The sequence below is a fragment of the Electrophorus electricus genome, chromosome 2 (genome assembly GCF_041902795.1).
Source record: "Electrophorus electricus isolate QZ-2024a chromosome 2, ASM4190279v1, whole genome shotgun sequence".
Taxonomy (NCBI): domain Eukaryota; kingdom Metazoa; phylum Chordata; class Actinopteri; order Gymnotiformes; family Gymnotidae; genus Electrophorus; species Electrophorus electricus.
In genome coordinates, this window is record NC_137498.1 from 6,132,422 (window position 1) to 6,152,515 (window position 20,094).

The window sequence follows — 20,094 nt, forward strand, 5'->3', positions numbered from 1 at the left end:
GAAAAACAATAACCAGCATTAACCAGTGAAAGATGTTTGGAGTTAATAAAACAGAAAATCTGATCGTATAATCAGGGGAATGTCCTAATATAGATTCAAATAAGTTTTTTTCCCCACTTTTAAAGGCAAACATAAAATGTTTCACAATCTGCTCAACCGTCATGATGAGAAATGCTAAGCTAATTTAGTCAGATATTATTGCTAGCAGTGTGGCTAACGCTACAACACGTCTGTGCATTTAAACCACATAAAGGCTCAGAGATGGAGCTTGCAGCTGACCCTGATGGTAAATGATGACAGCAGAGCTAATGATACAAGCTTAAATTGAAATAGGAGGTAAATAAATAAAATAAAAATGCATACACCTGAGACTGAAACATGCTGTGTGGCTAAATGTGCACTTTCAAAAGCTTCCAAAACTGGCTGCGATGGCGAGGAATCGTTCAAGTTGTGTGAAGGTTCTCAGAGAGGTCAGTGGTACCGAGAATAAAAAGAGCTCTGAAAGTACTAAGTACATGTTAGCTAATATGAAAAAACACTGCCATCCTGTATAGCTGATAAAAAGAATTGCACTTATGTACACAGATCAGTTAGTGTATTCGAAGACCGCAGCAGCTGAGTTTGGAATGAGACTACACAGCCTAACAGGAATCAATACCAGAGCTAACAATGCCAGCATACAGGGTTTTGGCATCAGTAATGTTAACTAAAGGATAAATGCTGTGCAATGTTCCTGCTCTATTTGAAACAGCCCCTCAGTGGTTAATGTTTAAAGGACTGACCTCAGATTACACCAAACAGACTATAAAATGTATGAACTCAATCCCAATAGTTTACTGCTGACAGGACGTGGATGGTAAGTAAATGTACTGTAAGATGACTGATATTCTGGAGATACAAATAATTTTTTCCTCAGATCTTGTTTCAACTAAATGGCAAACACTTCAACAGTGATCTATTACATCTTTAAAAATGTAAAAACTGAATTAAAGACTAGACTCAGAAGTAGTCTCCATGCAGGCTATCACGTATATACCTCTCTTATGAAAATCCATGTGTTGACTATTTTCTAATGTAATAGTTGTGTTTAAATGAACCTGCATGTGATACATTTCAAATCTGTGCAGTGCTTCTGCAGGTGTTAAAATGTGGGGAAAGGTCCAGTGCTGTTTGATTGTTGTCCTCATACTGTCAGTGGACTGGACTGTAGGCATCAAGGAGCAGGATCATGATCAAGACCATTCAGCAGATCACCACCAACATCTCCATCATGGCAAGGATGCAGCCCACCCCCACCAGAATGGAGAAGACAAACCCTGCCACAAACTCTCACCCCACAACGCAGACTTTGCCTTCTCCCTCTACAAGAAGCTGGCCAGCCATCCTGACACCCAGGGCAAGAATATCTTCTTCTCTCCTCTGAGTATCTCCATGGTTCTATCCATGCTGGCCCTGGGGGCCAAGAGCAATACCCACTCACAAATCTTCAGCACTCTGGACTACAGTGCTCTCACAGCTGATCAGGTCAATGAAGGCTATGAGCACCTTCTCCACATGCTGGACCACAGCCAGGATGCCCTACTGTTGGAAATAGGAGGAGCTGCAGCTGTACAAAAAGGCTTCAAGCCTGAAGACAAGTTTCTGAAAGATATCCAGCACTTCTACAAAGGTGAAGCCATCAGTGTGGACTTTTCCACACCTGAAGTCGCTGTGCAGGAGATCAACAAGTTAATTGCCAAAAAGACCAAGGACATGATCACTGATCTGGTCAAGAGTCTGGATGCTGCCACTGTGATGATGCTCATCAACTATGTGTATTTCAAAGCTAAAAGGAGACAAGTAGAACCCACTAGAGATTAAATAATTTTTCATGTATTTCACCTGAACTGCAGTAACCAGTTTTGTATTTCATTCTCTCAGGTAAATGGCAAGAGGCTTTTAAAGTGGAGCACACCAGCAAAGGTGACTTTCATGTGGATGAGAACACCACAGTGCCTGTGGATATGATGAACAGAAATGGTGAATATGACTTCTACTATGACCAGGGCAACTTTACGTCCGTTATCATGCTGCCATATAATGGAAACGCCTCCATGATGATCGTCCTGCCTGACCATGGAAAAATGGAGGAGTTGGAGAAACACATCAGCTAGGATCACCTCAAGTACTGGAAGGACAAAGTCCACAAAATGTAATGTATCATGAAATGCTTTTTAAAATATACTTTCATTTATACATATTAAGTAGTACCACAAAGTAAAACCTTTACTCTCTGACAAGGTTACCAATGACAAAAATGTATTAAATAAATATTTTGCCCATGCTATTCCATGTAAGAGTGCGTTTGCCTGACTGACCATGTCTGTTCTCCAGCACTTTGGACTTGTATATGCCCAAGTTCTCAGTGTCTGCTTCCTCCTGTCTTGGGGACACTCTGAAGGACATGGGAATGGTTGATGCATTCTCAGACAGTGCAGACTTCTCTGGAATCAGTAAGGGGGCCAAGGTGGCAGTTTCCAAGGTATGTGGAGAAATGCTGTCATGTCTAGAGTGTCACATTATGAGTGTGGGAGATATTGTTAATAGACTGCCCATCTTAAATATCCAGTAGAATTTTGACTGCACTCTGAGCCTCAAATAAAAAAAAAAAAAGTGAATTTCTAGGTTTGTCTCTCTTGATATGACACAATATGAAGTTACATTTGTATAGTGCCTTTCAAGTACCCAAGGACACTTTACAATCAACACACTGCACAATGCTTTTACATCCAGTCAACACACTGGTGAGATGCAGCAGGCAAATTCCATCTGTTGTCCACCAAGGACTGTTCAGAAGTTAATGCATCTACTGCTTACATACATTAAAGTGTCATTCAATGACTGCCCAGATTGGTCCTTCCCCACAGGTCCTGCACAAGGCCGTCCTCAGCGTGGATGAGCAGGGCACTCAGGCTACAGCTGCAACTACTCTTGAATTCATGCCCTTGTCATTTATTTTCAAAACAGAAGTCAACAGACCGTTCCTAGTCTTCATTGTGGAGAAGAACACCAGGAGTATCCTGTTCATGGGAAAGATAATCGACCCCACTGTGTAGTGGTAGACGTCTCCCACACAGTCTAGTCAGCAGTACGATGGGAGTGCTACTGATATCTCTCATATCAATTAGCAACAAATATAGTCACGTCTCTGTATTATCTCGGAGCAATGAAAGGCTAAATGTTGTGCTAGTTTAGTGAGCTACATATAGAAGGGACTTCATTTAGCTATAATTCAACTTAAATTAAATGCTCCTTTCAGACTTAGTCCAGTTCCCTTACACCAGATATGAGAAAAAGTAACAGACTGTTGGATTATTTCTGATGGCACAGTGAATACAGATGTACACAAACCCAGGCATCTGAATGGAAATAAAGTTGTTGAGTGATATTTGAATGAGTCTTCATTTGTTTTGACAAACCAATCATGGCAGTCTGTAGCACACAAATCAGGGGCAGTTATAACATTAGGGATGTTGGTCATATATATCAGTGTTTCATACAAATATTACTTAAGTCATATGGAACTATGTAATTCTAAAACAGACATAGCGATGTGACAGACGTACATTAAGCTCCAAACTCTCTAACAGTCCTGTGACTCATTTATAAATCAGTTTTGAGTTATTTCCCAGTGCGTTGTCTTGTATGTTGATTCACTATGATGATCTGATCACAGCAGTTGGTGCAACATCCAGGCCCCTCTGAGTCTGTCAGGGTTCAAAATCAGATTTATCACCTTTGATTTGGTGTCAGATAAAGTAATAAGAATTACACTAATGCTGTGTCTAAGCCAGTAACTGGATGGGCCATATTTGATGTAATTTGTGTTAATTTGTCCATTTGAACAGTAACTGAGTCAGAAATCAGACTTCAAAATGCTGTTCTCAATTTAAAGAATGTACAGTGTATGGTAGCTAGGTCTGACATTGAGGATTTTAGAGGGGATCTCATTTTTTTTTAAGATGGTGCATTATAGAGTAAATAATTTTGTTCTTTTTTCAAATTTATTTGATCTTATATGACTTAATGTCTGTACTGGATCTGAAAACCTCCTTGTCCTGTAACAGATATCTTAACTTTATTATATATCTCTAGGATTAGCTAAAACCATATGTATTAAAAGTAATATGTTTTAAACCATTTTATTCTTAGATTTAGTGCTTAGATTTTTACCAAGGCCCAATCCCCTCTCATTTTTCCTCCTACTCCTTGTTTTCAAGTGTCATCTTGCCTCTTGAGTCTGAGTTAGAAAGGCTAGTGGTTGAAATCTTCCCCCTTTCTTCTGCATCCATTTTTTCAATGATTCACAAGGGATTCTGAGAAATTTCTCCTAATGCACAATTTGAAGTGAGACTCTGAATCCCTCAGTTTGGAGGGCCATTTAGCTCTAAGACCTCACCCTAGCCCTCTATCAGAGACCCAACCCCTACTCATGAACACAGTTGTCAGTGTGTGCTGGGAGGTCAATGGTGTTTCCATTGAGATAAGGAATTACATAAACTGAGATGCTCAGTTTATGTTTTCTCTTTACTGTACTTCCTCTCACGAAAGGTGAGTGTGAAATTCTCTCTTAATGCTGAGTGACATGAAACTGTACATATATGTGATAATCTAAAAATGTTATTAAAGTGAGTTGAATCATTCAAGATTTATTTGGCTGAATTAGAATTATAACCTGGTTGGTCTTAGAATGAAAAATATGATTAAAAGGTCCAGAATGCAAACAGACAAAATCTTTGCATGAAGTAAAGTTTATTAATCAAAAATAAATCAAAAAGTCAAAAGATGTTATTTCAGAAAATGAAAAGACAGGTTGGGGAAAATGAAGGGAAAAAAGAAATACAAAATAAATTGGTAAAAAGAGCTGGGAAAAGTTAAAGAGTAGGGCTAATTTTGTTGGAGCGCTTGGCACAGGACAAGGTGCTTTTTATAGCCTGCCATGCTCGTCTGAAGAAGATGCGTACTCTCTTCAACCTCTTGCATTCTGAGCCTTTATATTTGAAATAAAAGTAGAATTTTTAAACTGGTGTCCATGGAGTGGATGTATGTAAACTCTGATTATTGATGTGGTGCTTTGATGCTACTCACCAGCTGGGGTGTTCTCCACTTTGACTGCCTCTGTAATAGATTCCGCTACTCCACCCAGATCCTCTCTTAGATCTACAATTTATTTTTCCCAAAAATCAATACAAATGCAATTACATAATAAAGTACAGGCACATATTTAAAGTGAACAAACATCATGTCCTACTGTGTGTTCTTAATGAAAAGCTAGATTTATGCAAGAAAGTACATCTGCACCTTCTACATGGGCGCTGTGGTCCAAAGAGCAAATCTCTTCCGTTGACTCTGTGATCATAAAGTGTTCAGCAGTTCTGCTCTGGATGGTATGAACCTCCTTACAGTCCTCCTGTTTCTTGGGTGAGAAATGAGAAATAATCAGTGATGAATTGTAAAGGAAATGAATCATCCATTGACCACCCCTGGGCAGTGGAAACTCCACTAATGGACAGCATATTTTGGACTACCATCTGTATAAGTCAGGAAAGTGTGAAGGCTAAATAAATAAAACTGTGGATGCAGTCTATATAAATCATTAAAATTATAGTATAAAATGATGTAGACACTTACACTTTCTCCCAGTTTGGCCGAGTAATGCTGCTTAAACCCAGCAATGGTAGCAGGGTCTCTATGACTCTTGTGTCTTCTGGTAATGATATTAGTAATGAAGTTGTCCCTTGGCATCTAGAAAGGACAGAAGAAAGCTCTATTGTATTGAACGATAATAAAGCCATTTTATTTCTTTTAAAAAGTGAACAGTTTGTGTGTTTTTTGACAACTAAAAAAAAAATTAATTAAAATTAAAGATTTATTCCTAAGAAGTAATTGAATTTGAACTGAAAATTAGGCTTTGATTACAACACAATTTTCTATAAAACAAGGCTTATTTTACATGCATTTGTGCACAGGATTACTTTTGTAGCCTAGTTTCATAACTCTATGGAAATGAGAAATCAAAGCTTATAGATTTTATTGTTTTATATAGTTATATAACAGAACAAATGGCCACCCGTAGCTCAATTTCTTCTACAAATGTTAATACATGTGAAACAAAGTTTGCCTGTTGTCCGACAGTGCATAATGGCCACACTCGTGGTCTTACAGAGGCTTTTCTAAAACAAGCGCAGAAGTCACTTTCCCTTGTCTCAGTCAACGCATTTCATCTAATGGAGTTCAGTTACGCGAATATTTTCAGCTACTTCCCCTTTTATTCATCAACGTTTCCTTTTAGTTAGTTCATTCTCTACTCACTTATGCCGCATTTTAAAATATTTGTGCGGTCCGTTAAATTAAACAGCTGAGACGTCCCGAGTGCCGCAGGTCCCACAAACTCCCTTGACGTAGACAGACGTTTATTAGACGAACACGAATAACGAACACAGTGGCGCTCACACGAAACAGACAAGATGAACATGAGCAACGTTGAACACAGCTTACAAACCATAAAATGCACCACGTACGTGAACATTAGCGAGAACACAGACCGACAGGGGGATAAACACACACAGACATTAGGAGAATAACCCGCTGCAGGTGTGTGTGACTACATAGTCGTGGTTTCACACAAGACCATGAACTCCCACTGCAGGCGTCGGGCCGTACCACGTGACTAGTGGGGCGGGGAGCTCACTATCAGCCCACTAATTAGTTCTCCGTTCAGTCAAAAGTTCTCTATCATTAAAATGTGTGTTCTCATTTTAAATTCGCATATTGGCTACTTGTTTATAATACGATTCCGTTATCAAATATTTAGTATCTGCCTTTGTAGATAAAACTAAATTCTACTTACGTTTTGTTTTCGTTTCTCAGTACCTCTTATGCGTGAAGAATTGTTTGTAGTCTCTGTTGATGTTTTGTCTAAAATGATCGTCATCGGCAAATCCACTCAATAAACTGATCAGAAATAGAATGACACACATTATGACATAATGGAGGGCTAAATTCTGTTCAGTGGCTGTTTAGAACAACGAAAAAAGTGCAGCTGAAATGACATTATAGTCTCATATCAGAAATCACACTATCACATTTTAAAATCATTTCCTCTTTATGCTATCATTTTGTCATCAGGCTCAGATTAAAAAATCTAAATAAATAAAGTAAATATAACCTATACATGTAAACTATATATTAATTAATTAGTAATCATTCCACATAGGTACAATTCACTCACTCTGTATTTGTTATAATCCAAAGTCATTTGAACACTCATTAAGGATCAAAATGCAACCTAAACAACAACTATAATAATAAATTCTTAAGAAATTATACAATTTTAACTGAAAATTAGGCTTATTGATCACAATACAATGTTCAACAAAACGGCTTATCTTTACTCTGGTGTTTCAGTACCAAGGCTACGCAGTTATGCAAACACTTTCTTGCATAATATATGCTTATATTATGAAATTTAGCAACTAGACAAACAGAATTAAATGCTCTGTTCATTACTGATTCAAATGGTTTATTATTTTTAAAAAATATATTTTTTTAAAGTGCAGGATTGTAGCCCCAAAATAACCTGCACATGGTTTTACAGGGGTTATTCCAATATGTGCTTTATAACACAACGTTTTGATCACATCTTCACAAAGGTTAATTACTGCTGAAAAGAAAAAAGGTTAGCATACATTTTTTAATTTTCTTATAGCCTATAAAGAACACCCAACCAAACAACCTAGCTACAAAGAGACAAGGATAAAAACGTCATTACATGTATTATATAGGCATACAGATTTGAAATTAATGTGGTAAATGCAGTGGACAGCATGGAGTCTAGAATTCATCATCTGTTGAAGCATCTGTGGTGACATCCTCATATGGCTCTTCAGTGTCTTCATCAGTTTCACCATAACCTGCCACCATTAGGTGGTGTGTTTCTTTCACAGCTACCAGGTCTGTCTTCAGCTCCTCAAGCTTTGGGAATACAACACTGTGCAGGCCACAGTAAGCTTGAGCAGAAATTCCTGAAGGGTAGTTAAAAAAAAAAAAAAAATCAAACTGGGTAATAAAAGCACCATTAAAAATCACCACAACACAATCTACAATCTAACAACCAAACATCACACCCTATCAAAAATAAACACAATCACATTCTGAATGCAAGATTATATATAATCAGGTCATAAACACAACATGAATAATTAACTGATCATATTAATAGGGCTTTGAAAAGTAGGATCCAGTGTAGAGTCACGTATGAATGCTGGGAAACAAAGTATCTATCAGTATGGCCCTTTGTAGGAAAGATCATCTGTAAAACAGTTCAAGAACGTATATTGTCGTGTCCGTTGATGCAGGAAAGAAGAGAAGGGAACCAGTGCGTTACCCTGTGGCCTTTTATTAATGCAGAGCTCTGGAGATGTCACTTCACAACGCAGTGCGAGTGAGCTCTAAAGCATAACTTTGCAGCAGACAGACTTATAGTTTTGCTGGCCTTGCACCACTTCTGCTTTTGTGTTTTTCCATCTCAGCCGTCATCTCTGTTTGACCGTCTCCTACACATGTCTTCTTGTGTAGTCACACATATGCATGTCTAGGGCATTTCCTCTTATGTCTGGACATACAGTAATTATTTTATTAATTCAAGCATTAGTCCTATTCCATTCTGCGCATTATTCTCTATTAGTGTAAGCTTAGCATTCATTTAATTTATGAAACCCCACCATATGTAAGGCAGGCTTGAACCCAGGTCAGCTAAGTGATGACACCAATAGCCTACTGGGTGAGCAACCACACTCTATCAAAGGTTGGGCCCCTGTGCAAAACAGTTAGATCTTGGATCAAGTAAAACAAAATGAAAAAAACTAAACACCATGCCAAGCATGGAAAAAGGAAGAACAAAGGACGTCACGGGAAGAAATGGCAACCCCGATGCACTGAGGAAAACCAAACTAAAATTTCCCAAACAAGACCAGAAAACAGGGAAGAATTTGAATGGCTAAGGGAAGCCTTGGGAGAGAGACAGACTAGAGAGGGAAAACTGGAGAGGGGAGGTATAAAAACACAAACACCCTCACAGATAAGAAGTGAGGTGTAGCAGGAAGGCTCACAGACCTCAATACCTGAAGTTACCAGCTAGGAGCTTGGCTCAAATATTTAACAAACACCCAGCACTGAATGACTGGGTCACGGGGCTTTTATTAGGTCTAACCCAGCTGTTGGGTGTTAAACCTGATTAGTGGTGTGGTTGACTTGAGGCCTCCCTCTGGTGACCGGAGGGGGATTTGGCCTGGTGCCAACCCTTACAGTATCCTATATGAAGTGAACTGCATTAAGAAATTAATTGTTGATGTCACTTACTATTATTATTGTTAGTAGTAGTAGTATTTAGTGGGGAATCATTTTATGGTGTTGATTGGAGAATACTATTAAATAAATTAATCTTACCATCATTAGTAGTTGATGAAATTAATAACTTATAACCATCTGGAGATGTCATTGTTGTAGTAGGTTTAGTTGAAGCTGTTGGACTTGATGTGTCAGTGTCCACTGGAGTAAGAGTTACAGGTTTATATGGAGCCTCTGCAAGAATAGAAAAGTGTGGTCAGTTCTAAGTATGAACTCTGTTTGTGTACTGTTCACTCTCACTGGAGATCACTTCCCATGTTTTTCTGTTTGTGTTGTATTTATACCAGGTGAAGCTCTCAGGTCTGGTGTGTATATCAGTGCAGGAACAGGGCAGCAGTACTGGATCTCCTGCGTATACAGTGATCTCTGTGATCCTGTGATGTTCCAGTGTACAGCCTTCAGCTACACCAGTTGAAGTCCTTCACTATCAATGTCTTCAGCACATGTGTGTTTCAAATTAAAAATTCAACATTGATTTTCTTTTTGACATGGCTTAACTATCTCAAGCACGCAGTTAATTGCTTTAAGCACATTATTATATGCAGAAAGCCTAATTATCTTTTACATACTTGTAAGTTACACTATACTGTTACTTCCTTTATCTAGTAGAGGGATTGTTGAGAGTAAGATTTACTCCATCACAGTATAACGATTGCTTACTTTGCTCTATTATACTCTAGCCTGAGTGCTGCAGCTGATATGCATGAGATTTAACTGCACCGCAATAATACATTGATTTCAAGATTTATGACTGATGGCAGTCTAAAAAGCAAATCGTAATTGTTCAAATTCTACCTTATATATTCAGATAACATGGAGTGTTATACGTTATCAGAAATATATGAGATGTCGTCTCTAACTGGACTCCTACTAGATGTTTTCAGTGTTTCTTAACAAAGTAGCTACTGTGTAGATATTTGATGATCTACAGAAGTAGAGGGAAAGTCACACTCACCATCAGCAGCAAGGAGCAGATAAACACACACCTGCATTCTTACTGAGTTCCACACACTACACATGGCTACAGCAGGACTGCTGATACACACCGTACACACTCTTCAATACGGTCTACTGAATGTTCTGACAACTACAGTTATAGTGGAGATGAAGTGTATTCAAATGAAGCTCTGACAAACTTCTATCCCCAACACACACAACAAATATAGGGAGGCAGTAGGGTTTTATAAGTTTTTAAAAGTCATTTGGTGTTTCCTCTTTCTTCCTTAACAGTCTCACATTATAGGTGAGAATGTCATCATTGGCTCAGTCCATTGTCACAGAGATGTGGCGGCCCAGTGGGAGAGACCCAAAATGACTCCCTAAGTGCTGTTAGTTCAGTCCAGCACACCTGCCCCTTTGTACATGCATCATTTATGAACGTATTTAAACCCATCTGTTACTGGAGTGGTTGTCGGTCTTTGTTTGTGCTCAGGTTGGCGTTAATGGTCATTTAATAAATGCATGTCTTCGTCAAGAGACGTCTGTGCTTCCTGCTCCTTGCCTTGTGGCACTTGGGCTGTCACAACAAACAAAATATTTGTATTTTCTTATACCTGCGTGCGGGGGGTGGCATAACGTGAATAAGTGAATAAATCATATAAAAGCAGACGTTGTGTTCACTTTGTTTTCAGTAGGCTACACCAAAAGTGAGGAGGAGGCCTTCAGTATTCTGAGGAGTTCCCTTCAGTATTCTGAGAAGAGTCTCATATATAGTCAGGGCCATTGGACCTGGACTTCACCGTCTCTCACACCAATCTTATTCCCACTTCCTAAAAAAAGAGAGAAGCCTGAAGCCAAGGGATTAGTTAAGATGAGGCAAAAGTAAAAATAATGTATATGTAACATGATACAACCGTCCCTGATCTGTGCTGAGACCGTCCGCAGGGTTGGGGTCAGTTGCAACATCTGACTTCTTCTATTCAAATAAATAAGTGGATGTCATGTGTAATCATTTTTAAATGGCATGACTAATTAGAAGACAGATGTAAGCTTTATATGTAAAGAAGTGGTTGGTCTAGTCCAAAGAGTCTCTGAGTAACTGAGAGAAAAAAGTGTTGCACTCATCTCATTCTACCTGTACATGCAATGACAAGAAATGACGAGAAACATTATTCATTAGGAAAAGTCCTTGAAGTGCACAGGTAAGAGTGCTTATGTTTATTATGATAAGTAAAACTTTTCTTCAGATAAGTTGAACCAAACGCACTTTGACCATTGCTGGGGGGAAGGGGAGGATTTTCTGAAGAGCTAAGAGACTTTAAAAGTATTACCTCTGAACTTACATCTGCAAAGTGTTACATCTGAACTTGCATCAAGTTGATCTAATAAAGACATTTTTACCACAACATAGGCCAACAACTTAAGCTCATTTCACACCATAAGCAGTGCATCGAGCACTAAAATCAAAGCTAAAACGACTAAGTTGACAGTCTATAGACTACTAACTAAATGTCTACAACGACAGACTGAATTGTCCGAATAAAGTTAAAGCGGCAGTATGTTCCAGGTGACTATGTTGTCCTCTACACTCTGTCAGAAACCTTGGCCTCACCACGCAGAAACAGTGCCATCTGGAGGACTAAAAGAGAATTTCATTTTGATGGACTATTAATCTAACAATGCTTAATACATGTTTAAACATAGTTTATAAACAGTATATAAACAAAAGAGGAACTATCAAAACAGTACTTTACCAGAGAAGGTAAAAATGTTAATAATTATAATACTCCTCAGGAACTGCAATGTCTCATTTATAGCTTTACAATGTAATGTAACTGAACTTTAAATTTCAATAAAAATTAATTGAACAGTTGTTCATCTATACAGTGCAGGCTATACAATCTCCACAGATAGTTTGATGGTTATTCGCAACATCTATTCACCTATCCGATCTATACTATAATTCCTTGCTTTTAGTTGATAAGTGTGGCAGGAACTGATGCTGAGGTAAAATGGATGATAAATTCTTAATTTCAGGAGGCGTAGTGATACTACAACAGCTTGTTTATGTTGTTTGTATCTTTGGTCCTCTTGGTACAGTAGACCACAGCCACGATGATGTGGTGGAAGATCACGGTGACCAAAGCAAAGAGGATGTAGGGCAGAGTCTGAGGAGAGACTGTAACAACAGTGAGGAGTGAGGGGTGGTGCAGCACAAAGACCACTCTGAATGTTGAAAATGAAGATGAAATAATCCTTTTACTCATTTAGGAGACAGTTGTCCCTGAGCCATATTGCACACATTATCTCTAGTTGTTATTTAAAAGCTATGCTATGTTTAAAAAGTTATACTTTTTATGGGCATTTTTAAACATACAAGCCCACTGATATATATCATGTAATGTTTTACATTGTACATTGAGCCTGATGTATCTGTTTTGAGCTCCTTTATGATTGCATAAGTACAGCCCGCCATCCTCCTTGGTCAGGTGTGATATGAGTAGAGAGAGATTTCTTAGAGAGTGTGCAGTACAGGTGAATTCTGTTTCTGTACTGTTCACTCTCAATCCACGTGTTTCTGGTTGAATTGTGCATGGCACAGTGTAACCTCTCAGGTCTGGTGTGTGGGTCAGTGCAGGAGCAGGGCAGCAGGACCGAGTCAGGAGCAGGGCAGCAGGACCGAGTAAGCAGTGACGTTCTCCATCTCCACGTTCCCTGCCAGACTGCAGAGTGAACCACCACAGACACCCTCCATAAGCTCATGTAGACCCAACAGGAGGCCGTGCTAGTTTGGGGTAGGTTTGTGATATGAGGAGAGAGAGATTTCCTGGAGCATGAACAGTACCCAGCTGAACTCTGTTTCTGTGCTGTTCACTTTGAATGGAGATCATTTCCACACCAGTGACTGGGATGTATATTTATTTACAGATAGACACGGAATGATAACGGCACTCACAAGCATTACAAATGTCAATACAAACATGAAACAGTTGACAGTAAACAAACATGAACACAGTTAACAATATCGAAAACATGTAACATTACCACGAAACATCAACACGTTACATCCACACGCTACGTCAGCAATAACCAACACCTTGCACTCTTTGCCACAGGTTTATATACATTTAGACAGATGAGGTGCAGGTGTGTGCATGTGTGGTTACAAATAGAACAGCCGTCCCACTGTACGCTGCAGGCCCAACCACATGACTCGGGGAAGGCGAGTGTTCCCTGACAGCAGTTGGTTAACTGAACCAAATAATTCTAATGTATTCTCATAAACCCGATTGCATCATGTATTTTTAAAGCTTAGCTCATTTTGGACGGTTTAACACACTACTTAAAGTGATACATCACAGTCACATGTAATCAGCTCTTTCCAAATACTATTGCCAAAGTCTGTCTGTCTGTCTATCTATCTATCTATCTATCTATCTATCTATCTATCTATCTATCTATCTATCTATCTATCTATCTATCTATCTATCTATCTATCTATCTATCTATCTATCTATCGTTTCACTGACAGTGTTGCCATCCTGTACCTTGTATATACGGGGTCCTTTTTATTAGCACTTTGAATTGCTATTGTGTATGAAAGGTGTTGTACCAAATTACATTGTCTTGCTTTTCATAAGTGACGTGTGTTTGACCAAAGGGGAAGTGTTATCTAGATACTTCTAATAAACATTTATTCTGGAAATTTGAAGCACTTGTGCACTTGAAGATTCTTGGGAAGCAGCTGCAAGGTACTGTAAAGATGTCAAGTGGATATCTACAGAAAAATATACAACTTCTTAAGCACTTTGCTTGCACAGCTAATAAAGGGTCACTGTCTGAAATTTCTCTGTATCTCTCTCTCTCTCTCTCTCTCTCTCTCTCTCTCTCTCTCTCTCTCTCTCTATATATATATATATATATATATATATATATATATATATATATATATATATATGTCACTACAGTTAGTAAACTAACAAACAGGCATGCCCTTAAAGACTGAGGTAAATGACCCGTTGAATAATAATAATAATATTAATAATAACTGGTACTGTAGCCTGCTCTAGATGTGCTTCATAAAACCTTATTAACAAAGACAATAAAATAACTAGAACAAAAAGATCTATTTTTATCACCTCTTCCTCCTCATGCATTATTACAGTAGTGGTCTATTTTATCTTTTGCAAGAGATGTATTCATCTGTATATTGGAGGAACCAAGAGAATGTTTGCTGATTGTTTTGTTGAACACCTTTGGACCATCAGAATTAAGGATTTGTCATTTCCAGTGGCAAGATATTTTAATGCTGATGGATATTGCAATAATTTAGATAATTTGATGAAAAACATCCCACCTACACTTTCAGAGATGTAGAAACCCATGAAACAGTGTCATGTCTTATAGCCTAAACTAATTCTACAGTCATAGCTATGGAGCAGGTTTACATATAGACAGGTAACTCAGTACACAGTCTAAACTCATTTTAGTGCCTCACCTCTATAAAGGTGTAATGTGTCATTTTAAGCAGGTAAAAATAGAAACCACACTCATCTGGCTTTTGCTCTTTATTTTTAAAACAGAAATAAATTCTCACAGTGAAGTAATGGCTACAGTCAACAATAAAGCACTTGACATAAAATGATATGCACATTTATGTAACGATGGAGGCTAGGCAGGACGCACGAATGAGTCGACAAAAGTTACGTTTATTAACACCAGACAACAGACAATGTAGCACATAGGCTAATACATGGTCAATCACCGACAACATACACTACTAAACAGGAGAGTTATACTCACGCACAGTAATGACACAAAATGAGGAGCAGCTGTGAAACACAGAGAGGGCGTGGCCATATGAACAAACACGCGTGCGCACACACATACACACACACACACACACACACACACACACACACACACACACACACACACACACACACACACACACACACAGACACAGAGAAAGACGTCTGGGAGGAGGTGCGGTACCGTGAACATCTACACATCATTTTTTATTTCATTAAAGCCAAAAGCACTACTACTAATAAATTACATGCAAAAACGCTAATAATTCACAGAAGTATTCAAATCATGTTTCAGCGACTTAACCCCTAATGAGGCATTTACAGTGAAGAAACAAATAAAATACATGCTATTTACTGGCTACCATACATGTTTTTGTATGTTTATTTTTTGTCCATTTGCTTGATTGGATTTGTTTGTGTGTGTGTGTGTGTGCATGTGTGCTTAATTTGAATTTAATTTGATGCTGGCATATTCTGTATAATCTGCATTATCCATTGGAGTGGATGCTGGTTTGGTTTTCTGACTGTGTATTACAGTGGAGTAAGTGACATCATCCTGTAGGAATAACACATTAACAATTGTTATAACACACACACACACACACACACACACACACACACACACACATTTACAAAACACACAAATGCACAATTCAAATGCACCAATTACCTTTATGCACCTGTGACCATCATGCAAAAGGCAACAACAATATGCTATATGTGGTGTGAAATCACTGGTACATGTCCAGAAGACCCGTTTTCATATGAATGCAGTGATAAGAGCTGTGCTCCATAAGGACACAGGTGAAGTGAAACACAGGTAGAATTTAATGGTAAATAATCCTTGTCCAAAGGAGAACAATATAACCAGCCTTAATGCCTACAGGTCTGAAGCTTTAACATCAGTAGTCATGAAATGCTTCGAGAAGCTGGTTCTGTTTTACGTCAAGTCTATCACTCTCACCTCCTTGGACTGATATAGTTTGCATACAGAGCAATCTGCACTATGCACAGTCACAATCAACGCTATGTCTGTACTCATCTGGACCTTCTAGGATCCTATGACAGAGTCATGTTTGTAGACTTCAGCTCTGCTTTCAACACAACTGAGAGTGGAACCCTGTATCTGTCAGGGCATTTTCATCTACCTGTCAGATAGAAAGTAGCTTGTGTGCCTGGAACCTTATCTGTCAGAGCCCCTATCCATCAGCACTGGGGTTCCTCAAGGCTGGACACTCTCAGCCCTCCTCTTCTCCTGCTACACCAACAAGTGCATCTCCAGCTATCATCAAGCAAATGACCCTAACAGGCCTCGTTAGCAACACTGACGGGACTGCTAGTGGAGTCAAGTGGCTCGTCTGGCTTTGTGGTGCACTGAACACAACTTGGAGGTCAACATGCAAAAAGCAGTAGAGATGGATGATACATTTCTGAAATAAGACAACTGTCCATCTCCCTTTGTAACTCAGTACAGTAAGTGATGTGGAGTCTGAGCTTTCTACACACCACCATCTCCACTGATTTCAAACTGGAAATCACAACAGCCATCATAAAAAACAGTCATCAGTGTATCAGGAGCTCTTTATATTAGAAACTCAACATGGACCCCACACAACTAGGGAAACCCACACACTATCTGTATAAAACCCTCTGCTCAGGTATTTGGTACTGCTTCAACAAAACCTGAACTTCACAACCTGTGTTTTCCCAAAGATGGTTTAACTTAAAAAAAAAAAAACATGAAAAAAGTGCTGTATGTGATGTGTGTAATGTATGTAATGTATGTGATATGTGATCCCTTATTTGAACTGTATGGTACTAATTGCATTGTATCATCTGAACCCCCCCCCCCCCCCAGTATCCAGTATTCAGATACAAAGTAGCACTCACTTGAACAGGTGAACAAAGCACAGCAGAACAATCCTGTAAAAACACACACACACACACCATGGAAGATTTGACCTTGAAGGACGTGTGCCAGTAATGATGTGGAGGTTGTTTTTCTTATGTTACAGTGGATGGTATGTGAGCATTCACCTGTGTCTCCTGCTCTCTCTTCTCTTCTGTTTGCCCCTTTCTTAGCCTCGTTTGTCCATGTCTCTGGACTACATTAGAAAACCAGACAGTGTGACCCACAACTTGTATACATGCGTGTGTGTGTGTGTATGTGTGTGAGAGTGTGTGTGTGTGTGTGTGTGTGTGTGTGTACCTTTGTATCTCCAGCACAAGACCCCCACAAGACCCAGCAGCAGGAGGAGGACAGCTCCCACAGCAGTAGTCATGAGGATATATAATAGATCACCAGCAGGGTTTTGGGCATCTGAAGGCAAACGTTATACAAATGTTATGTGTATTTGTGTGCGTGTTAGTGTTTGTGTTTTTACACAGCATGCATTTTAATTGCTTTTTAAGATATTAGGAGACCATGTTGATATGCAGTAAATGCATGTTACCGTCAGTCAGAGTCTTTGCACTGTCAGTAGTGGAAGCGTCAGCTGGAGCCTTTGCACTTGTTTTGCCATCAAATCTTGATGTAAATTCTGTTGTTGAGATTCCTGGAGAGGGAGATGTGTTTGTTAGCATAAGATGGTGTACTGCTTTAGTACTACTTGTGTTTGCAAGTTTGGCTACAGTACTGACCCATTATAAATGTGTATAGGAACATTCAGGATGGTTTACATTCGTGACACTAGTAGACTGCACCTGAGTGGGGGGCAGGTGAACAAGCTCATCAGTGCATGTTTAAAAGTTTATTTAAAAACTAATTTTATAATGAATTTTATAATGAAGACTTTCCAAGTAATGATGTTTTATTAGAGTCAGCACTAATGCAATGGAATTATCCCTCTTGAGCATCGTGATACAGCCACAAAATAAATCAAATTATGTCAAAATAAAATCCCCAATGAAGTATTAAAAGTATTTAAAATATATATTTTAAATTTGTTGTGTATGTTGACCAAAAGCTGTCAATTTGGGTGTATAGCCTGTAATTAGACTTCTGTGGTTGGGAAATACAGTTTATTATTTTATTGACAGTGTCATAGTCAGGACACATGAAGAAAAATGCCATTTTCAGGTAAAATGTGTCTTTGGACAATTGGGAAAACATCTAGTACTAGGTAAGGAGTCAAAAACAGATCACTTCTATTATTTTGGGTAAAGCCTTTGTCAAACTAGTGTGACTGAGAAACAGTTTTATGCTGGTATTTTCTTAGGAGACATGATTTTGGACTCATGAAAGTTTATAAAAAAATAAAACATTTTTAGGTAAAACATTTGGACAACTGGGAGCACATCTTGTACAAGGTGATAAGTCAAAAACAGTGGATTTCTGTCATTTTGTGAAGTATTGTGAAGTAAAACATTTTACATCAAAATTGTATGTCCTGACTATGACAATATCAAAGTGCCAGTGCAAAACAGTATTTCCCCAACCACAGTAGTTTGAGGTTTCAGTTCACACGGTTCCTACTTACTGTTTGTGGATGGTCATAGTTAGGACACATGACTATTTAATCAAAATGTCAATGAGGTAAAATAGATAAAATAGTTATTTGGACTACTGAACACATCTAGTACTAAGCAATGAATCAAAAACAGGACATTTCTGTCACTTTGGGTGTATAAGATGTATGTGCCTGGGAAACAATTTTACACTGGCAGTTTATTGATACTGTCATAGTCCAACTATACACTTTATAAATAACATGAAAGACAAAATGAAGGTCAGTGAAATTATGGATTGTTTCCAGAAGATTAAGTAATAATTTAAATCCCAGTCAAGTATTTTTAAAGTACAAGACCACTTTAACCACAAATACACCCCTATAAAAATGGATGAATTGTATATTTACCCTGGACTTGTTTTAGCTGTCCTTTTGCAAACAAACACCTACCAAGCCACATCAGTGAGAAAACACCACTCCAGTGATCTGTAGCATTCATACTATGTCCAGTATATCAGCCTTTGATGGTCTAAGAGTGCTCTTTAGGTGTAACAGGTGCTACAGGTATAATGTAACACTAGTTTGCTAAAGTTCAGTTTATTTATGAGATTATCAAGGCACTAAGAATACGGATCTAAATTACTTATCTTTACAAGTGAGTTTGATGTATAGTTGTTCATATTCCTTATGCATACAATCGTAATCTCCCTCATCTTCATCCGTCAGGTGTGATATGAGTAGAGAGAGATTTCCTGGAGCGTGAGCAGTACCTAGCTGAACTCTGTTTCTGTACTGTTCACTCTCACTGGAGATCACATCCCATGTTTTTCTTTTTGGGTGGTATTTCTTCCAGGTGATACTCTCAGGTTTGGCAAGCAAGTCTATGCAACTGCAGGGTAGCAGTACTGAGTCTCCTGTGTGTGCAGTGATGTGTTTTGTCTCACTGTTGTGTTCCAATACGCAACCTGTAGAAACACACCCCACTGTCAGACTCCACCACATTTGCTTGTTAGATTAATAAATATTTACTTTAATATTATATGATTTTTAGCATTGTTCTAATGACATTCACTATCCTTATAACAATGATAGTTATAACTGAGCAATTTGGTTGCTCCATTTAGGTAACAATTTGAGCTTTGTTTGTTAATGCAGTTCACTTCATATAGGATACTGTAAGGGTTGGCACCAGGCCAAGGCCCCTCCGACCACCAGAGGGAGGCGAGTCAACCACACCACTAATCAGGCTTAACACCCAACAGCTGGGTTAGACCTAATAAAAGCCCAGTGACCCAGTCATTCAGTGCTGGGTGTTTGCTAAACATTTGAGCTGAGCGCCGAGCTGGTAACTTCAGGTAGTGAGGTCTGTGAGCCTTCCTGCTACACCTCACTTCTTATCTGTGAGGGTGTTTGTGTTTTTACACCTCCCCTCTCCAGTTTTCCCTCTC

The 20,094-nt window shown here is 38.7% G+C and overlaps 1 protein-coding gene and 1 long non-coding RNA gene across 3 annotated transcripts in view; both read left to right on the forward strand.

Moving 5' to 3' along the window:
- LOC145647300 (uncharacterized) overlaps positions 1 to 20,094 on the forward strand; it is a 498,552-nt gene that overhangs the window by 343,074 nt on the left and 135,384 nt on the right. The window lies entirely within an intron of this gene.
- Positions 896 to 3,095, forward strand: LOC145643377 (alpha-1-antitrypsin homolog). Its single transcript, XM_081694392.1, has 4 exons — positions 896 to 1,839; positions 1,935 to 2,141; positions 2,360 to 2,521; positions 2,907 to 3,095. The coding sequence occupies exons 1-4, from the start codon at positions 1,147 to 1,149 to the stop codon at positions 3,093 to 3,095; spliced, it is 1,251 nt and encodes a 416-aa protein (XP_081550518.1). The 5' UTR covers positions 896 to 1,146.